Consider the following 15160-nt stretch of genomic DNA (forward strand, 5'->3'; position numbering starts at 1 on the left):
TAAAGTTCATTATATTAAGTATTAACAGTACACACAATTTTGCACTGTGGCCTTGCACCTCAGGTTTCGATTCCCGCCTCAGGTCTGTGTGATTAGAGTTTGCATGTTCTCCTTGTGCTTAGTTAACTTCCTCCAGGTATTTTGGTTTCCTCCAACAGTCCAAAGACATGCAAAGTAGGATAATCGCCATTTCCAAATTCCCCATTTGTATGTGCGTGTATGCTTGACTGCCCTGCGTTGGATTAGCACCCCGTATCCCCTGGGATAGACTCCAGGCCCCCCATGACCCTGTACAGGATAAGCGCTATATAGACCGAGTAGGAGCAAGTGTATATTCCTGCCTAGAGTTCCTGGGATAGACTGAGGAATCACAACAACAATCCCAAAGCATTTACTGAAGGTAAGGATGTTAAGCCAACTGCTTTTGCTTCTCTAGTCTATACTGCTTTGTCTTGTATACAGGGTTGCGGGGGGCTTGGAGCCTATCCCAGGAGATTTAGGGCACAAGGTGGGGTACACCCTGGACAGGGTGCCAATCCTTCGAAGGGCAGATACACACACATGCTCGTTCACACACTACGGGCAATTTGAGACCGCCAATTAGATTTGCCATGTCTTTGAACTGTGGGAGGAAAACAGAGCACCCGGAGAAATCAGAGAACATGCTCAATCTGTAACCTGGAAGTGCAAGGGGACAATGCTAACCACTAAGCCACCGTGCCACCAAAGACCTTACTGTAGATGAAAATAAACTTGTTTCTCCCTCTCAATACTGCCAGAAGCTGTGACATGGACTGCCAAGCTTGAAAGAAAAGAAAGGGTGAAAGGAACTGACTTTTTACTGACTTTAATCAATAAATAATAATAATAATAATAATGCACTTAATTTCACATCCTAATTTTTCGATGAGCAAATTCAGGGTGTATTTTTGACCTCACACCATGTCTTGTTATCAAGTTCTGCATCCACCATTACCTAGGCTTTCATAATCAACTCACTCTCGTGAGTAAATGGATCAATGTGCTGTCTCTGCTGAAATCAGTAGACCAGACAATTTGAAAATGCCAATAAGCCTAATGTCATATATTTGGACTGTGGGAGGAAACCCACTAAGAACAGGTGAAACTTGCACACAAACCCAAAGCAGGAAACAAACCTGAAACCTGGTGGTGCAAGGCGGCAGTGCTAACCAGTAAACCACCGTACTGCCAAAAACATTGCTGAAGATGAATTCAAACTTGTTCCTCTGTTGCTTTTTGGGGGCAAAATCGGGCATCGGGTTGGCAACCAAACCCCATAAGTAACTACTACAGAAACGACAGATATATCGCTAGGGTGGGGATAATCTTTTGCCTGATGTGCCGGATGGCACGTAGATGAACCCTTATTTGTACCTGCTTTTGTTGTCTTGGGTGTAAGTCAAAAAGCTTTAAGTGGCTTTAATAATAATAATAATAATAATAATAATAAATTGCTTAATATCACATTCTAATTTTTCAACAAACATGTTCGTTTTATTGTGTATCTCTGATTGCACACCTTTTCCCCCATCATAAGCTCTCCACTCACTACGACTTTCATAATCAACTCACTCAGTTGAGTAAACACATCAATGAGCTGTCTCTACTGAGATCAGGAGGCCCCAAAAGTTTAGGCACCTCTATTACAGCCAGGCTTGACCTTCCTTGCAGCATGGGCATGAAACATAAAAGCATTTGTACATCTAGAAATAATCAGTGTACACTGTTATGATTGTGCAGCACTACTAGAGAGATGCTGCTGCTGCTGCTGATGCACCTGGGTGAATTGGGCTCAATTAAAGCGAGCTTCCTTCGCTTCAGTGCCATGTAGGCAGAAATAATAGCACCCACACGCCATCATGCTGCTCTGCTTACTGTATCCTTAATCCAGCAGCGGAGAAAAAACAAAACTAAACCCGAGTTCAGCTCTCAGACGCAGCTCACTTCGTCACTGCACGGGCTTGGTATGCTTTTAAAGGTAAATATTAAACACGGTACATCATTTATCCTTAAATAACACGGCATACATGTGATCTGTTTACTTACTCTTTAGCTACCTGTCTAGCTAGCTCTTTGTATTCATAACCAAAGAAAGACACATAATTAATAAAAACGAAATCACACACACACGCAACATAAATTACATACTTTATTATTGCAAACAAATATATGAAATATAAATTAATAATAACCCAGCGGACTAACACAAAGCACTTTGTTTATGTAGAAATCGCTTGCTAGCTACGCGCTAACTATGCTAACTACGCGTCGATGTCGCTAAGTAGCAAAACAACAAAACCTTACTCAAGTTAATAAACTTAAACACCTAAGTGTAACACAGGAAAAAACGTCGAGTATTTTATATCATTAATACTACTAATAAATGTATTACCGCGTTTCTTCGAGTTGTTTTTTTTTGTAGCATTAGCATTAGCTAGCATTAACATCAGCTTTAGCATTAGCATTCGTGTTAACTAGCACATTAAAGATTAGCGAAATTACGTAACATTTATTTAGGTGAGGTAAAATCTGACTAAATGTTTTTTATCTTTATTTTTGTGTAAGTTATGAACAGTAAACATTCGCGAAATGGATTATGAAGTAAACAGCTGTTTGTGTGATCAGTCCGTGTATGAGACATTATAATTATGTTTATTAAAAGCTGCCAAACATGTCTGTTATATTTTTAAGTCTTATAATATAAACAAGTGTTCATGTATGTATTTAATGTTATTTAAGATGTCCTGGGCTAGTTAAGGTACTAAAAGGAGGGATTTATGCTATATTTTGGTTAGAATGATTAAATCTTTCTTTGCACCTTTGGTCCTAGAACTAACTCAGTCATTTAGTGAGATGTTCAAGTTTGCTTAAATACAAAAGTATGATAGAACAAAATGTGTGATGAAAGCATAATCTGCATTATTAACTCTAAGATAATAAAATGTTATGTTTAAACAAATAGAACAAACAAGTACAAAAAGCGAAAACAAAACACCAATGATGAATGTAAGCGAGCAATAAAACAGTCACACTGTTATCGAAATGTAGTCAAGGACAGGGTTGTGTTTCTGTTACTTCCCTAAAGTTCCTGAATAATTTTTCAAAAATCAGCATGTCGTTTAAGTGTGTTATTCCTTTTCTACAGCATCAGTTTGCAAACAACTATTATTAGAGAATTTCTGACTAATCAGATTTGAGAATTCAGCAGTGTCTCTAGTGTAATTCAGTTTAGAAATCCTACAAGCAGCGTTTAAGTCGAACCGGGACTTATTATGAGGCTTCTTGTCAAATTTATTGTGATTTAAAGAAGATTTTACGCACAAAGATATGATAGTAAGAACAAAATGTTTATCAAAAGCCTTATCTGCAACTTGCACTATTGATTCTAAGGCAATAAAATATAATGTGGAATGCCGCAATAAAACAGTCACGCTGTTATCTGAAAGTAAGCAAGGATAGTTTGGCCGTCCGGTTACTTCCCTAAAGTTTCATAAAATTATTTTCCAAAAATTATTATTATTAACTATTATTAGAGAAAAATCACCAAATTTCTTACCAATCAAGTTTAAGAATTCAGCAGCACCTGTGGTGTAATATAGTTTATGCTGAAACTCCTTGTAAAACAGAACATTTACAAAAGATTTAGCCGCAGTAAAACATTTAAAACAAAGGTTTTAAAGAAGGCTATAGGTAGGTGAATGATAATCCCGGCCCGGTGGCTACAGTAGTTCCCATGAACGTAAAACACTTGATCCTGATAAATTGATAGATAACTTGTCTCCAACTTGCGGAAGAGGTGCATCTGTCTGTGGAAACTGAACACACCATCATTCACCAACACTGCTTGCACGTTGGAGAAACTCGCCTGGGAGTTATTTCCATATCCTTTGTACAGTACTGACCTCACTCCAAGAGATTTCCACTTGAAGAAGTTCCTGGGAGGCCAGCGTTACTGATCATGGCTCTAGTTTTCTGAAAGAAATACCATCAATACCTTGATGGTATTTAAGCACTAGTGAAACACTGGGATAAGTGCATTAGAGTAGCAGGGGATTATATAGGAAAATAAAGGGGGAGGTTTATTCTTATAACTGTGGTTTATTTTGCCCAATCAAAGGTCCCAGTTTGACTTGGAACGCCTTCTGCATTTTTAAAAAAAATAAAAAAATTAAATTATATGTATTTCCTGATAAATATACACAATGGCTTTGCTTTAGGTAGTGTAAATATAAATATATATGTATATCTTCTGTAGTGGTTCAGGGATGCCCAAGGAGAAATATGAGCCGCCGGATCCCCGGCGGATGTACACGCTAATGACCAGCGAAGAGGCAGCGAGTGGGAAAAAATCCCACTGGGCTGAGCTTGAGATAAGTGGTGAGTATTAATGTGTTGTATAGTTTGTGCTGGACGTGTTGATGATGGCTGAACTATACGACTATCATGTCAGTAGCATGATATGTGGTACAAGTTTCCATGTTTATTAGGCTTTATTTAAACACTTACTGATGAGTAAGAAATCAGAAATTATTCTATTACCATTTGTTTAATTTCTCCTTCATTTCTTTCTAAAATATCCCCTATACGTCGCAGTTTTCATTATATGCTGTGCTTTTACACCACATGCCTGTATAACGTACTATTCTTTAGATTAAAAAACATTGTTGTATTAAGTGACAAACCTGTTGGGCATTTGATGTTGAGTTTTAGCTAAAAACAGTTTGCATTATAGTGGCTTTAACATGTTTAGTTGGGGTAAGTGAGTTTGAATCATTTTGATTAAATTTTTTTTGCGTTTGTCTCATCTATCAGGTAAAGTCCGGAGTCTAAGCTCGGCCCTGTGGTCGCTCACTCACCTCACTGTTTTGCACCTCAGTGACAACTCACTGTCACGTATCCCCCCCGACATTGCCAAGCTACACAACCTCGTGTACCTGGACCTGTCGTCCAATAAGATCAGGAGCTTGCCAGCTGAGCTCGGCAACATGGTGTCTCTCAGGTGAGCTGGGCGCTTCATGGTCAGGTTCAGGTCCTTACTATAGAAAATATAAACTATGGTCAAAGCTGCTCTAAACAGCTTCAGACCAATCAGCATTGAGAATTCAACTGTACTGTGCTATAAATTATATTAACACATTTATTTAGTGTTGTGTCAAATAAATCACGGTAAGGTCCATAAGTATTTGGACAGCAGCAAAGTTTTCGTATCTTTGCCTCCTTAAACTATGACAATGGATTTGAGATGAGGCAATAAAAAACGTGATGTTTAGTATTGATTCGAGGTGTTTAACAGAAATAGTACTTCATATCTTTAAGAAATTTTTAGAACCTTCCCCACTGCGGGACAAATTAAAGTACATTTTATCACTTAAGCGATTGTGGCGTTTAAAAATACAAACAAACAAACAAAATATATATATATTACACACACACACACATGTACACATACATACATGTATAGACACAGTCTCTGTGTTTTACAGGCTCAAAAATAATTAAAAACTAGAACAATTATAAATATTGGTTACTTAATACTCAGTCAGTGACGACATGATGATTGGAACTCATGGACTCGCAAAAAAAAAATGACCTGATTGCAAATAAATGCCTAAACAGTAAATTAAGGAAAAATAGGTTATGCTGTGAGTTTCTAAATGGAACGTTTGTCTTTAAGTGTGCGTTTCCCTGTGTGTCCTCCACAGGGAACTGCTTTTAAATAACAACCAGTTGCGGGTTCTACCTTTCGAATTGGGGAAACTGTTTCAGTTACAAACACTGGGGTTAAAAGGTAAGTTTGGTCATTTCTACATCCTGGAATCTCCATAACGATACTGATGATGATGATGATGATGATGAAGTTGAGTAACATGTTTCTGTTCTTGTCCGCAGGAAATCCACTTGCACAGGACCTCATGAGCCTCTACCAGGAACCAGATGGCACCCGCCGACTGCTGAACTACCTTTTGGACAATCTTGCCGGTGCTATTAAACGCAGTAGGTTTTCTCAGAGTCTCTGTAGCTCCAGTGTTTTTCACTCGCATTTCAGTCCTCAATCATAAAATAGCGAGAGCTTCTTTCTATATTTCAGCATCATTAATAAGAAATCCGACGTAGAATTCATGGAGATATCGGATCAAACAATGGAACAGAATGCAATGCAGGTGTATGATGTGCTTTGTAGGGTTCTGCCAGAGATTTGATTCGAACAGGTAGTTAGCTAAAAGATCATCAGGATACAGGAGGTCCACGACTTACGAACATTCGAGTTACTAATTTCCGCAGATGCTTTCGGTTCAATCGCTTACAACACTTGCGTGTATTCTACCAAAAAAAAATAGACACTGCAGTGCACCAGATACCTGACTTAGTCAGGTGGATTGGTATGCTTCACATTGTATATTCTTGTCAAAGAAGTATAATACTTACTTTGTCTGGCTTAAGAACTAATCGGACTTACGAACATGCTCTAAGAACAAAACTTGTTTGTAAGTCGGGGCCTACTTGTATTAGCATGAAATTTGAAGCTTAGGGTCTGACATGTTTTAAAAGGTGTGACAGCTGGATTAACGGACTGTATATAACTGACGTGTCGGGATGTTTTTAACTTGCCTGTTCAATCTAACCTTTTTTTTTTTTTTTTTTTTAGTCCCAACTGAGCATCCGCCGTCCAGGTCGTGGATTGTACTGCAGGAGCCGGAGCGAGCCAGGCCTGCAGGTACTCATTTCTCATACCTCTCAGTATCACAGAAGTGCGTTTTGTTTACACTGCTTGTCGATTTGCATGTTCAGCGCTAGCGGTTAAACATTAACTGAACTGGTGGTTGGCAGGCGCTAAAACAAAAGGCCCTATTGTTCACACTGCTCTGTCTCTCCGCACGCAGCCGTGTTCTCAGTGATGTGCTACAACGTACTGTGCGATAAGTACGCCACGCGCCAGCTGTACGGCTACTGTCCTGCCTGGGCTCTCAACTGGGAGCACAGGAAGAAGTCCATCATGCAGGAAATCCTCAGCTGCAATGCTGACATCATCAGCCTACAGGTACCATCTGAAAAAAACTAAAGATAAAATCTGCAAAGCATAATGGTGTGACTCTATATAGAGTAATGCTGTTCTCTCAAATTTATCACCCAGGAAGTGGAGACGGAACAGTATTATAACTACTTCCTGGTGGAGCTAAAAGCGCAGGGGTACGATGGATTCTTCAGTCCGAAGTCCCGAGCGAGAACCATGTCCGAGTCAGACAGGAAACACGTGGACGGATGTGCAATATTCTACAAGACCGAAAAGTGTGTAAAATCCATTTCACATTTCCCACACAGTCATGCTCACGCAAATCACAGTTTTGCCTGGTCCAGCTCGCCAGGCATGAAAGGATCAGCTCAATTTCAGCTTGTGAGGACAGTTTATGAGACTGTGTTTAATATTAGCTTAGCATTCCAGTGAATGGAAATCACAACACACATTTTAGTTACTAGTTATTGTATCGGTTATTGAGTTCTTCTAGTTATTAGCAGGTTTGGATGTTCACTTGATCTGAAAGTGTTTAATCTAAACCTTGGTTAACTAGTAAAAAGAAAAACGGGCATTCTGAAGTACAAATGGTTAGGAAATAGCCAGAATATTATAGCCAGCTTAATTTTTGACAATTAAGCTTTAAGGTTGGCAATAACACACAAAATATGGTCATAAAAGATAATTAATGTCGAACCAAATTGTAGTGATGGTTGGGTGAAGTCTTATTTAGATGTTGAGGTTTCCCCAAATAGTTTCACCAAAAACGTTCATAAAGCTTCATTTAAGGGCTCATGGTACTGCCATCTAGTGGACGAATTTTATGTAGCAACTGCATTGTAACATCGCAAGCCAAAAGATTTTGAGTGCATTTTTCTCCAAGATGTAAATGTGGAGTTCATTGTGAAATGCTCTAAAATGAAGAATCTTGATTTATGAATTAACAAACAAAGAAATCTCATAAAATAAAAATTATAAACCTCATTAGAAATAAATAAATAATAATAATTCAGTCGTGTGACTCCGACCTCGTGTGAAACGCGGAACATTGGACACGCCCCCTTTTGCTCAATACAAGCTTCAGAGCTCCTGTCTCATAGTACCATCACTACCAAACAGATCAAATCTTATGAGGGATGAGTGTTTTCTCAGCTCCCAGCACAACTAATTTAACTTGAAGAACGTTTTTTCCCCAGTGAGCTGTGTATGTGTAAGCAGGGAAATCAAGAAAACCAGGGTTGAGAAACAGTTATAATCACATGAGTGCTGGGGTCCGTTCTTTCGTACGTTGCTTGACGTATGCGAGATGAACTGACACATCTAAGATGAGATCATCGTGCTAATTACGATCTGACTAAGTTGGTTCTTCGAGCACACCTGTTGTTGATGATTAGTATAGCTGGATTGAGTTGTCTAGGATTATTGCACGTTCGTGCGTTGGTTTAACAGGCGATATGCGTCGACAGTAGAAACACTGATCACAAGTCCTTTGATTGGTTGACGAAATAAAAAAAAGAGCGGCTAAATTTTTTTTGTAACACGTGTTATGTGCTGAAATGCCCCCCTGCCATGGATTGCCCCCCTACATAATCGCTATTAAATATTATATTAGAACATAAATTTATAGGTTAATGCTTTACAAATTACATGAGACAATAAAATAAGCAATATGAAATTAAATATGTTGTATATAAAAAAATAGAAATATATATATTTTTCAAATACATGTATACTTTTATATTGTTTGTTATAATAAATTTAGTTTCGTCCAATTTATCATTAAAAAAATATTTATTTTTATTATATATAATTATTTATTTGCATATTCATGACAAACCCCTGAAAAATAAATGTGTTACAAAATAAACATTATACAAGAATTTGTATTAATGGTCTTGACGGCTGTCTTGTGCGTAGGCTTCATTATAATAGTAATACTGTATTTGATATTAATAAACCTATGAATTTATGTTCTAATATAATATTTGATAGCGATTTTTATATATATAGGTGTGTGTGTGTGTGTATAGGTATATGTGTATATATAGGTATATATATGCAAGATCCTTTTCTTTGTCCACGTGAGTCAGTCCGCCTCGCCATTTCAAACAATCATAACCCGCCAGGAGCGCAGCCTAAATCCTGTTTACATGAAATAAACCTGCTTCCGAGCAGGTTCAAGCTTACGGATATGTTACTATGACAGCAAATGTGAGAAGCGCATCGAAGAATGAAACAATCCAAGATCAGGACAAATCCACAACAATCAAATCCAGCTAACTGAGTTAGTGACGTACGAAGAATGGACCCCTGGATGGAATCGCATGGTTGTTGAATCAAATCTTATTGATGCTAATTTATATAAATATAATTAAATATGTTTACCTGTATTATATTGAGCTGTGTAATATTTAATTCTGAGATTGTCTGAATAAGGGAGATTCTCATTCCTAAATAGAAGTTTATAGTTTGTTTTCCTAAACTATTTAATAATTTCAAAAAGAGTTTTAATCACATGTCGCATGTGGTGTTTTTTGGGTTCAGGTTCAGTGTGGTGCAGAAGCACACGGTGGAGTTTAACCAGCTGGCCATGGCTAACTCTGAGGGCTCGGAGGCCATGTTGAACCGCGTAATGACCAAGGACAATATCGGAGTGGCGGTGCTGCTGGAGCTACGCAGGGAAATGATGGAAATGACATGTGAGTCTCTCTCTGTAAAATCAATCATCTGAGTTCATTCTGTTCTGATCCTTCTGCGTGAACTCCTTCTCTTTACCGTCTTTTTCTTCATGCAAGCAGCGGGCAAGTCACTCTTTAGCCTGGAGAAACAGCTCCTCCTGGTGGCCAACGCCCATATGCACTGGGACCCGGAGTACTCTGACGTGAAGCTGGTCCAGACCATGATGTTCCTGTCTGAGGTGAAGAACATTGTGGACAAAGCCACGCGCAGCCTCAAGCTCTCGTCCATTTCCGGAGAAACCAACGCCATCCCTCTGGTGCTGTGTGCCGACCTCAACTCGCTGCCTGACTCAGGTTTGTCCTTGGCTGATTTAAAGTGGTATGAAAATGCATCATGTCTCTTCTGCTCTATTTGCTCCACTTTGGAGCGATTTCAGTTCTGTTTCTGATTTCGAAGACGTGTGTGTCATGTGGTGTATCTTTCTTCCAGGTGTGGTGGAATTCCTGAGCACGGGCGGCGTGGACTGCACGCACAAAGACTTTAAAGAGCTTCGTTACAGCGACAGTCTGACCAACTTTAACTGCAACGGCAAGAACAGCTCGTCCAACGGCAGGATCACGCACGGCTTTAAGCTCAAGAGTGCCTACGAGAACGGGCTCATGCCTTACACCAACTATACCTTTGACTTCAAGGTCAGTCACAGGGTGGCGCAGAAGCCTTAATTAAGTTAAAGCCTTAAAAGTATAAATGAAGTCAAACGTACACATTAAATTAGAGCGAATGTTGGAAAATTCGAGTAGTGTTCGGTCTGGTTCTACTTGATCTTCTACATATACGTACATTTACGTATGGTGATAAATCATATGGGCTCTGAATTGAAATAGTGCTGAATTGAATCATATTGGGGTTAAGGTAACTCAAATCACAGGGGTGCTAAATCGAGTCAACATTGAATTGAATCATATGGATGCTGGATAAAATCTGTGTTAAATTTAATCATATTTGTACTAAATTGAATTAATGAATGAATGTTATAGAACCATAAGCGGACCGTGTGGGTGCTGAATCGAATCAGTGTTAAATTGCATCCTATTTGTACTGAATCGAATCAATGAATGTTATAGGATCATGTGGATGCTGAATCGAATCAATATTGAATTGAATCATGTGGGTGCTAAATCGAATGAATGAATGTAGGACCGTAAGCAAATCATATGGGTGCTGAATAAAATCACATTGAATTGAAGATTTTACTGCAGCTGGTTGCAAATGTTGTTCATGTAACAACCTCATTTCCCTGTTCAGCATCACCAGTATACTAATCACCGGTATGATCATCTGAAATCATCTACCTGTTTCTTACTGGTTCATGCCTTAAATTAGATGTTTTAAAAATCTTAAATGATTTGTAGGTCACGTAGGTGTGGTTTACCAAACAAGGTAAAAAAAAAAAAAAATTATTGTCTGATGCCGGAAGGGTTTACATGGACTGGACTGACAATGAGAGCAGGAAAAGTCCTTGCTCAAGACTCAAGTCAATTGCTAATGTGTTCATTGATTGCAGTGTAAAAAATTATCCACACAATGAGATTGTCGTTTGCAGGATTTTATATCAGTATTAAATTGTTTCATTCCCCTTCCTACTTATAGGGTGTGATCGATTACATCTTCTGCTCTGAGCCTCAGCTGAACATTTTGGGTGTCCTTGGACCTCTGGACCACGACTGGCTCTTGGAGAACAACGTCAGAGGCTGCCCGCACCCCCACATCCCGTCAGATCACTTCTCCCTGTTTGCACACCTGGAGCTGCTCCTGCCCCAGCATCCCCCTATCAACGGGGTGCACCTGCCTGCACGCAGGTAGTCTGACGACGCGGGGCCCCTCTGGGACGCCTTGGGGTTGGATTGGCTGGCGACGCTGCACACTCCCACCCACCTCTGACATGTTCTTCTGGCAACTTACTGAAAACAACTGAACCTCTAAACTACGCCATTCTCTTTGTGCTTCTTTTTTTCAGCTTTTAAATTTCATGAATGTCTTTATTTTTATTTTCCTTTCTTGTTTACTCGATGGAGCCAAATTTGCTTCTAAATGCTATAAGAGGCTTGTTTTCCTCTTTCTCATTCTCTTCTTAAGCTTTCTTTCTTTGTTTTCCAGTTGTTTTATAGTCGTATGCATGGATTTCTGTTCCGATCACTACTTTTCCACAGCGCATTCGGTATTCTCATAAAAATACAAAAAAAAAAATACAGGCGTATGTAGTTTGTAGGCATGTGGTCTTGTATCAGGATGCAGTACCTGTAGTTTAGCTCACACACGTCAGGTTCGCGTGTCAAGACGCACTCGAAGGGAGTCTGGGCTGAAGGAAACGGAGGTCATAATGCCAACGGCAGTCGGATGTTTAATAATCTAAAGCCAGCAATGATTCCTGAATCCTCACCCAAGTGCATTAAAACCTCCTTGTTCCTTTCGAAGCCCTGAACGGATTCAAACAAACAAAACAAAAAAAAAAAACAAGCAATAGCTCACATCTGGTTCTGCTTTTTGTATCTACACGTGTGCTCAGATTTTAACTTCTTCTCCATGTCCTTTTAGAGAAGCTCTGGAAAGCTCATATGGGTGCCAGTCTTTTTTTCTTTTTTTTTTTATCGTCCTGCAGGACGCCGGGAGTGTCTCGAGCTCTCGTGTTCACTCCTTAAACGGTGCAATATTCTCAAAAAAGCGTAATCGCAAAGTTTTAAAGCTAAAGCCGAAGCCGCGGCGAACATTTTTTTTTCTTTATTTTTTTAAATACGAGCTTCAATATGAAAACTCCTCCAGTGCACTTATTCCGAAAGGGTTTACTGAGACGGCGATCGATCGGCCCGCTTCAATCCTGTTCAACGCAAAGGCATAATTCGGACGCGTCGCCTCGGTCACTGGTTGCCCATGGATTTATTTAAAAAAAATTTTTGTTTTAACGTTTATTCGACGTTTTATTTCGCGACTGACCTATGCACCTGGAAACGTTTCGCTTCTAGAAAACATCGGACGTGAGGTCACTGTGGAGGAGAGCGGCACAGGGTTGCCGGGAGAAGACTTCAGCGGGTCTGTATTCAACCAGCATCCGGTCACTGTGTTTCGTGGAAAAGTGAAGAACATTCCGGGTTTGGTTTATTAGTACAAGTTTTTTTTCTCTCTCTCCTTTTCCACAAACTACAAACCGCTCATTACTTCTAATCAAGGTGTGTAGCACTGTCTTTTGCGGTCAGTAGTTTTTTTCTGTTTTGTTTCTCTCTCTCCCACCCAGTCGTTCCTCCTGTTTTTGTTTTTTTTAATTCCATAAGTATTTTACAAACATATAGACATGTAATCTATAATCTATACTCTTTACTTGATTGTACATGAGCCAACACAGAACTTGTTTCTTTTTGTACTATATAATTAAATTATGATTCGGATTTTTTTATTTTTATTTTTTGTATCGTATAAGCGTGACTGCATTTTTAAACACAGGAATAAAATTTAACCAGCTTCCTTAAAACAAACGAACGAGGGTTGACGAGGTTGTTCCCAGGTGTCACTGCCACACTCTTGCACTCAGTGACGTTTATTTAATAATAATTAAAAAAAAGGTTTATTTTTGTTCCTTTAATCTCTGTCTCTCTTTACCGAGTCCTTGCTGCGTCGTAGAGGTCCGTGTCGTGCCTCAGTGTCTTTTTCCTTGCACTACCAGTGAACACTTGTACAACCTCTCATCCTTTATAAAACATCTTTTGATTTGATTCATTTTCCCTTTTTTCAGTAACACTTTTTTTTTATTATTCTCCTAACTACTGTACTACGCAAAGGAATCAGGTCTGTAATATTACAACTTAAAAAGAAAAAAGTTATTTTTGTAGCTAAAGTATCTGTGGTAGGGCTCTGAATATCTTTCCTAGTTTTGAAACGCCACTCGACGTTCTGTTTTTTTTTTCGTTCCGTGCATGTTTCTGTAGGTCTGTTTATCTCTGAACTGACTTTATGACTTTATAAACCCCCTTTTCCAATTCTGTTGGTGTCTAATGTTGGTAATAGATATATATATAGTATGGCCATACTTTTTTTTTTTTTTTTTTTCTGTTTCTTGTGTAGTGCCACGTGGTGCGTTCTTCTCCTCCAAAGCCATCAAGCTTAGGGACGGGGACGGGGCTCGTTATCGTTTATTTTTTTATTTTTATTTTTTACGCATCTCTGTCGAAGCTTTAGGACCAAACTGCAATCTTGTAAATCTTCAGTGGTTTATCGGTATCATGTTTTCTTACGCTTTTAGAAAGTAGACGAAATGCATCAGTTTAGCATTTGACATGAGATGAACGTGAAACTTTTAGCTCGAATCTCTCCATGAAATGGTAAATCATTTTTAGCAGTAAAGATAGACCAATATGTTAAACTTTTAAATTCTGAACAACTTTTCTTTCTTTTTTTTTTTCTTTCTCTGCACCACATCGTTTTTATGTATTGTGTAAATGACACCTTTTATTCCTTGTTAATGACCTTGACTTGCTGAAGGTATTGTAGATTTCGGTAGCTTTTTGTAAAGTGTGAATAAAATGTGTATTGCCTATTTTCTTTCTACAAAAAAAAGACCTTGTGTAAGTGTGTTTGTCTGTACCGTTTTCTAATTTCATTCAGCTCACTAATGAGTCGACTCTCAGCTGTTTTTTTTTTTTTTTTTTTTTTTAACAGGACGAATCTTCCGACCATCCGTGGAATTCTTTAATGAAATCTTAAACTAGGTTTAGATAAACGAAATAACTTTACCTTCCATTTTAAATTAAACTTTTGTACCTAATGTCACAATGTCTGTCCACTTTCCATTTTACTGTATTTGGGATTCAACCCCAGAACAGTTAGCTATTAATAAAAAATCTTGAAATATTACGGTTTAGTTAACGTTACCACATCTTTTTACGAAGCAGAAAGCGCACAACCATATTACCATCTCATTTTCAAAAGTAGTACTGAATGAGCTAACGCTAGCAAACGCCACCAAATCCAGGAGCAATCAGATATTTATACAGCGTCTGAGGTAATAACGTTATGAGCACAAATCAAATTAAAGTCCTTATTACTTTCACCCAATCTCACTTTCTCTTTTAAATACGTTAGAAAGTCCACCAAGACATACTGTGTATTAAAATAATCAGCAGAGGTTATCAGTTGCTAGGTTTCTCTTTTATCTCGGTGACATCAGGAAGTTTATTTTTTTTACTTTTTGGCTCTAAAATACACCTTGAATGTAAGTAGCGATTAATCTACAGTAGCCTAATGTCGGTTAACTTTGCTTCTGCCGTCCGCTGTTGTGACTGACCTCATGGTATTCATGTGTCTGCGAAAGCTCTATAATTACTTGATTGTTATATCAGCTAAAAATATTCAGCATAGACACAAATGGATGTGTCTATGCTGTCTTGAGATCTCTGGGTC

General features: G+C 38.7%; 1 protein-coding gene across 3 annotated transcripts; it reads left to right on the forward strand.

Moving 5' to 3' along the window:
* Positions 1-562: 562 nt before the first annotated feature.
* Positions 563-14311, forward strand: cnot6b (CCR4-NOT transcription complex, subunit 6b). 3 transcript variants are annotated; one of them, XM_053505715.1, is made up of 12 exons: positions 563-820; positions 4277-4398; positions 4834-5020; positions 5724-5809; positions 5911-6015; positions 6668-6736; positions 6903-7060; positions 7154-7308; positions 9578-9732; positions 9829-10065; positions 10202-10404; positions 11363-14311. In XM_053505715.1, the coding sequence occupies exons 2-12, from the start codon at positions 4287-4289 to the stop codon at positions 11573-11575; spliced, it is 1680 nt and encodes a 559-aa protein (XP_053361690.1). In that variant the 5' UTR covers positions 563-820; positions 4277-4286; the 3' UTR covers positions 11576-14311. The 3 variants fall into 3 exon arrangements, with proteins under 3 accessions (XP_053361690.1, XP_053361689.1, XP_053361691.1); XM_053505714.1 differs by lacking the exon at positions 563-820 and adding an exon at positions 1721-1999; XM_053505716.1 differs by lacking the exon at positions 563-820 and adding an exon at positions 1764-1999 and having other exon boundaries at positions 9832-10065.
* Positions 14312-15160: the final 849 nt, after the last annotated feature.

The sequence above is a fragment of the Clarias gariepinus genome, chromosome 10 (genome assembly GCF_024256425.1).
Source record: "Clarias gariepinus isolate MV-2021 ecotype Netherlands chromosome 10, CGAR_prim_01v2, whole genome shotgun sequence".
Classification (NCBI taxonomy): Eukaryota; Metazoa; Chordata; class Actinopteri; order Siluriformes; family Clariidae; genus Clarias; species Clarias gariepinus.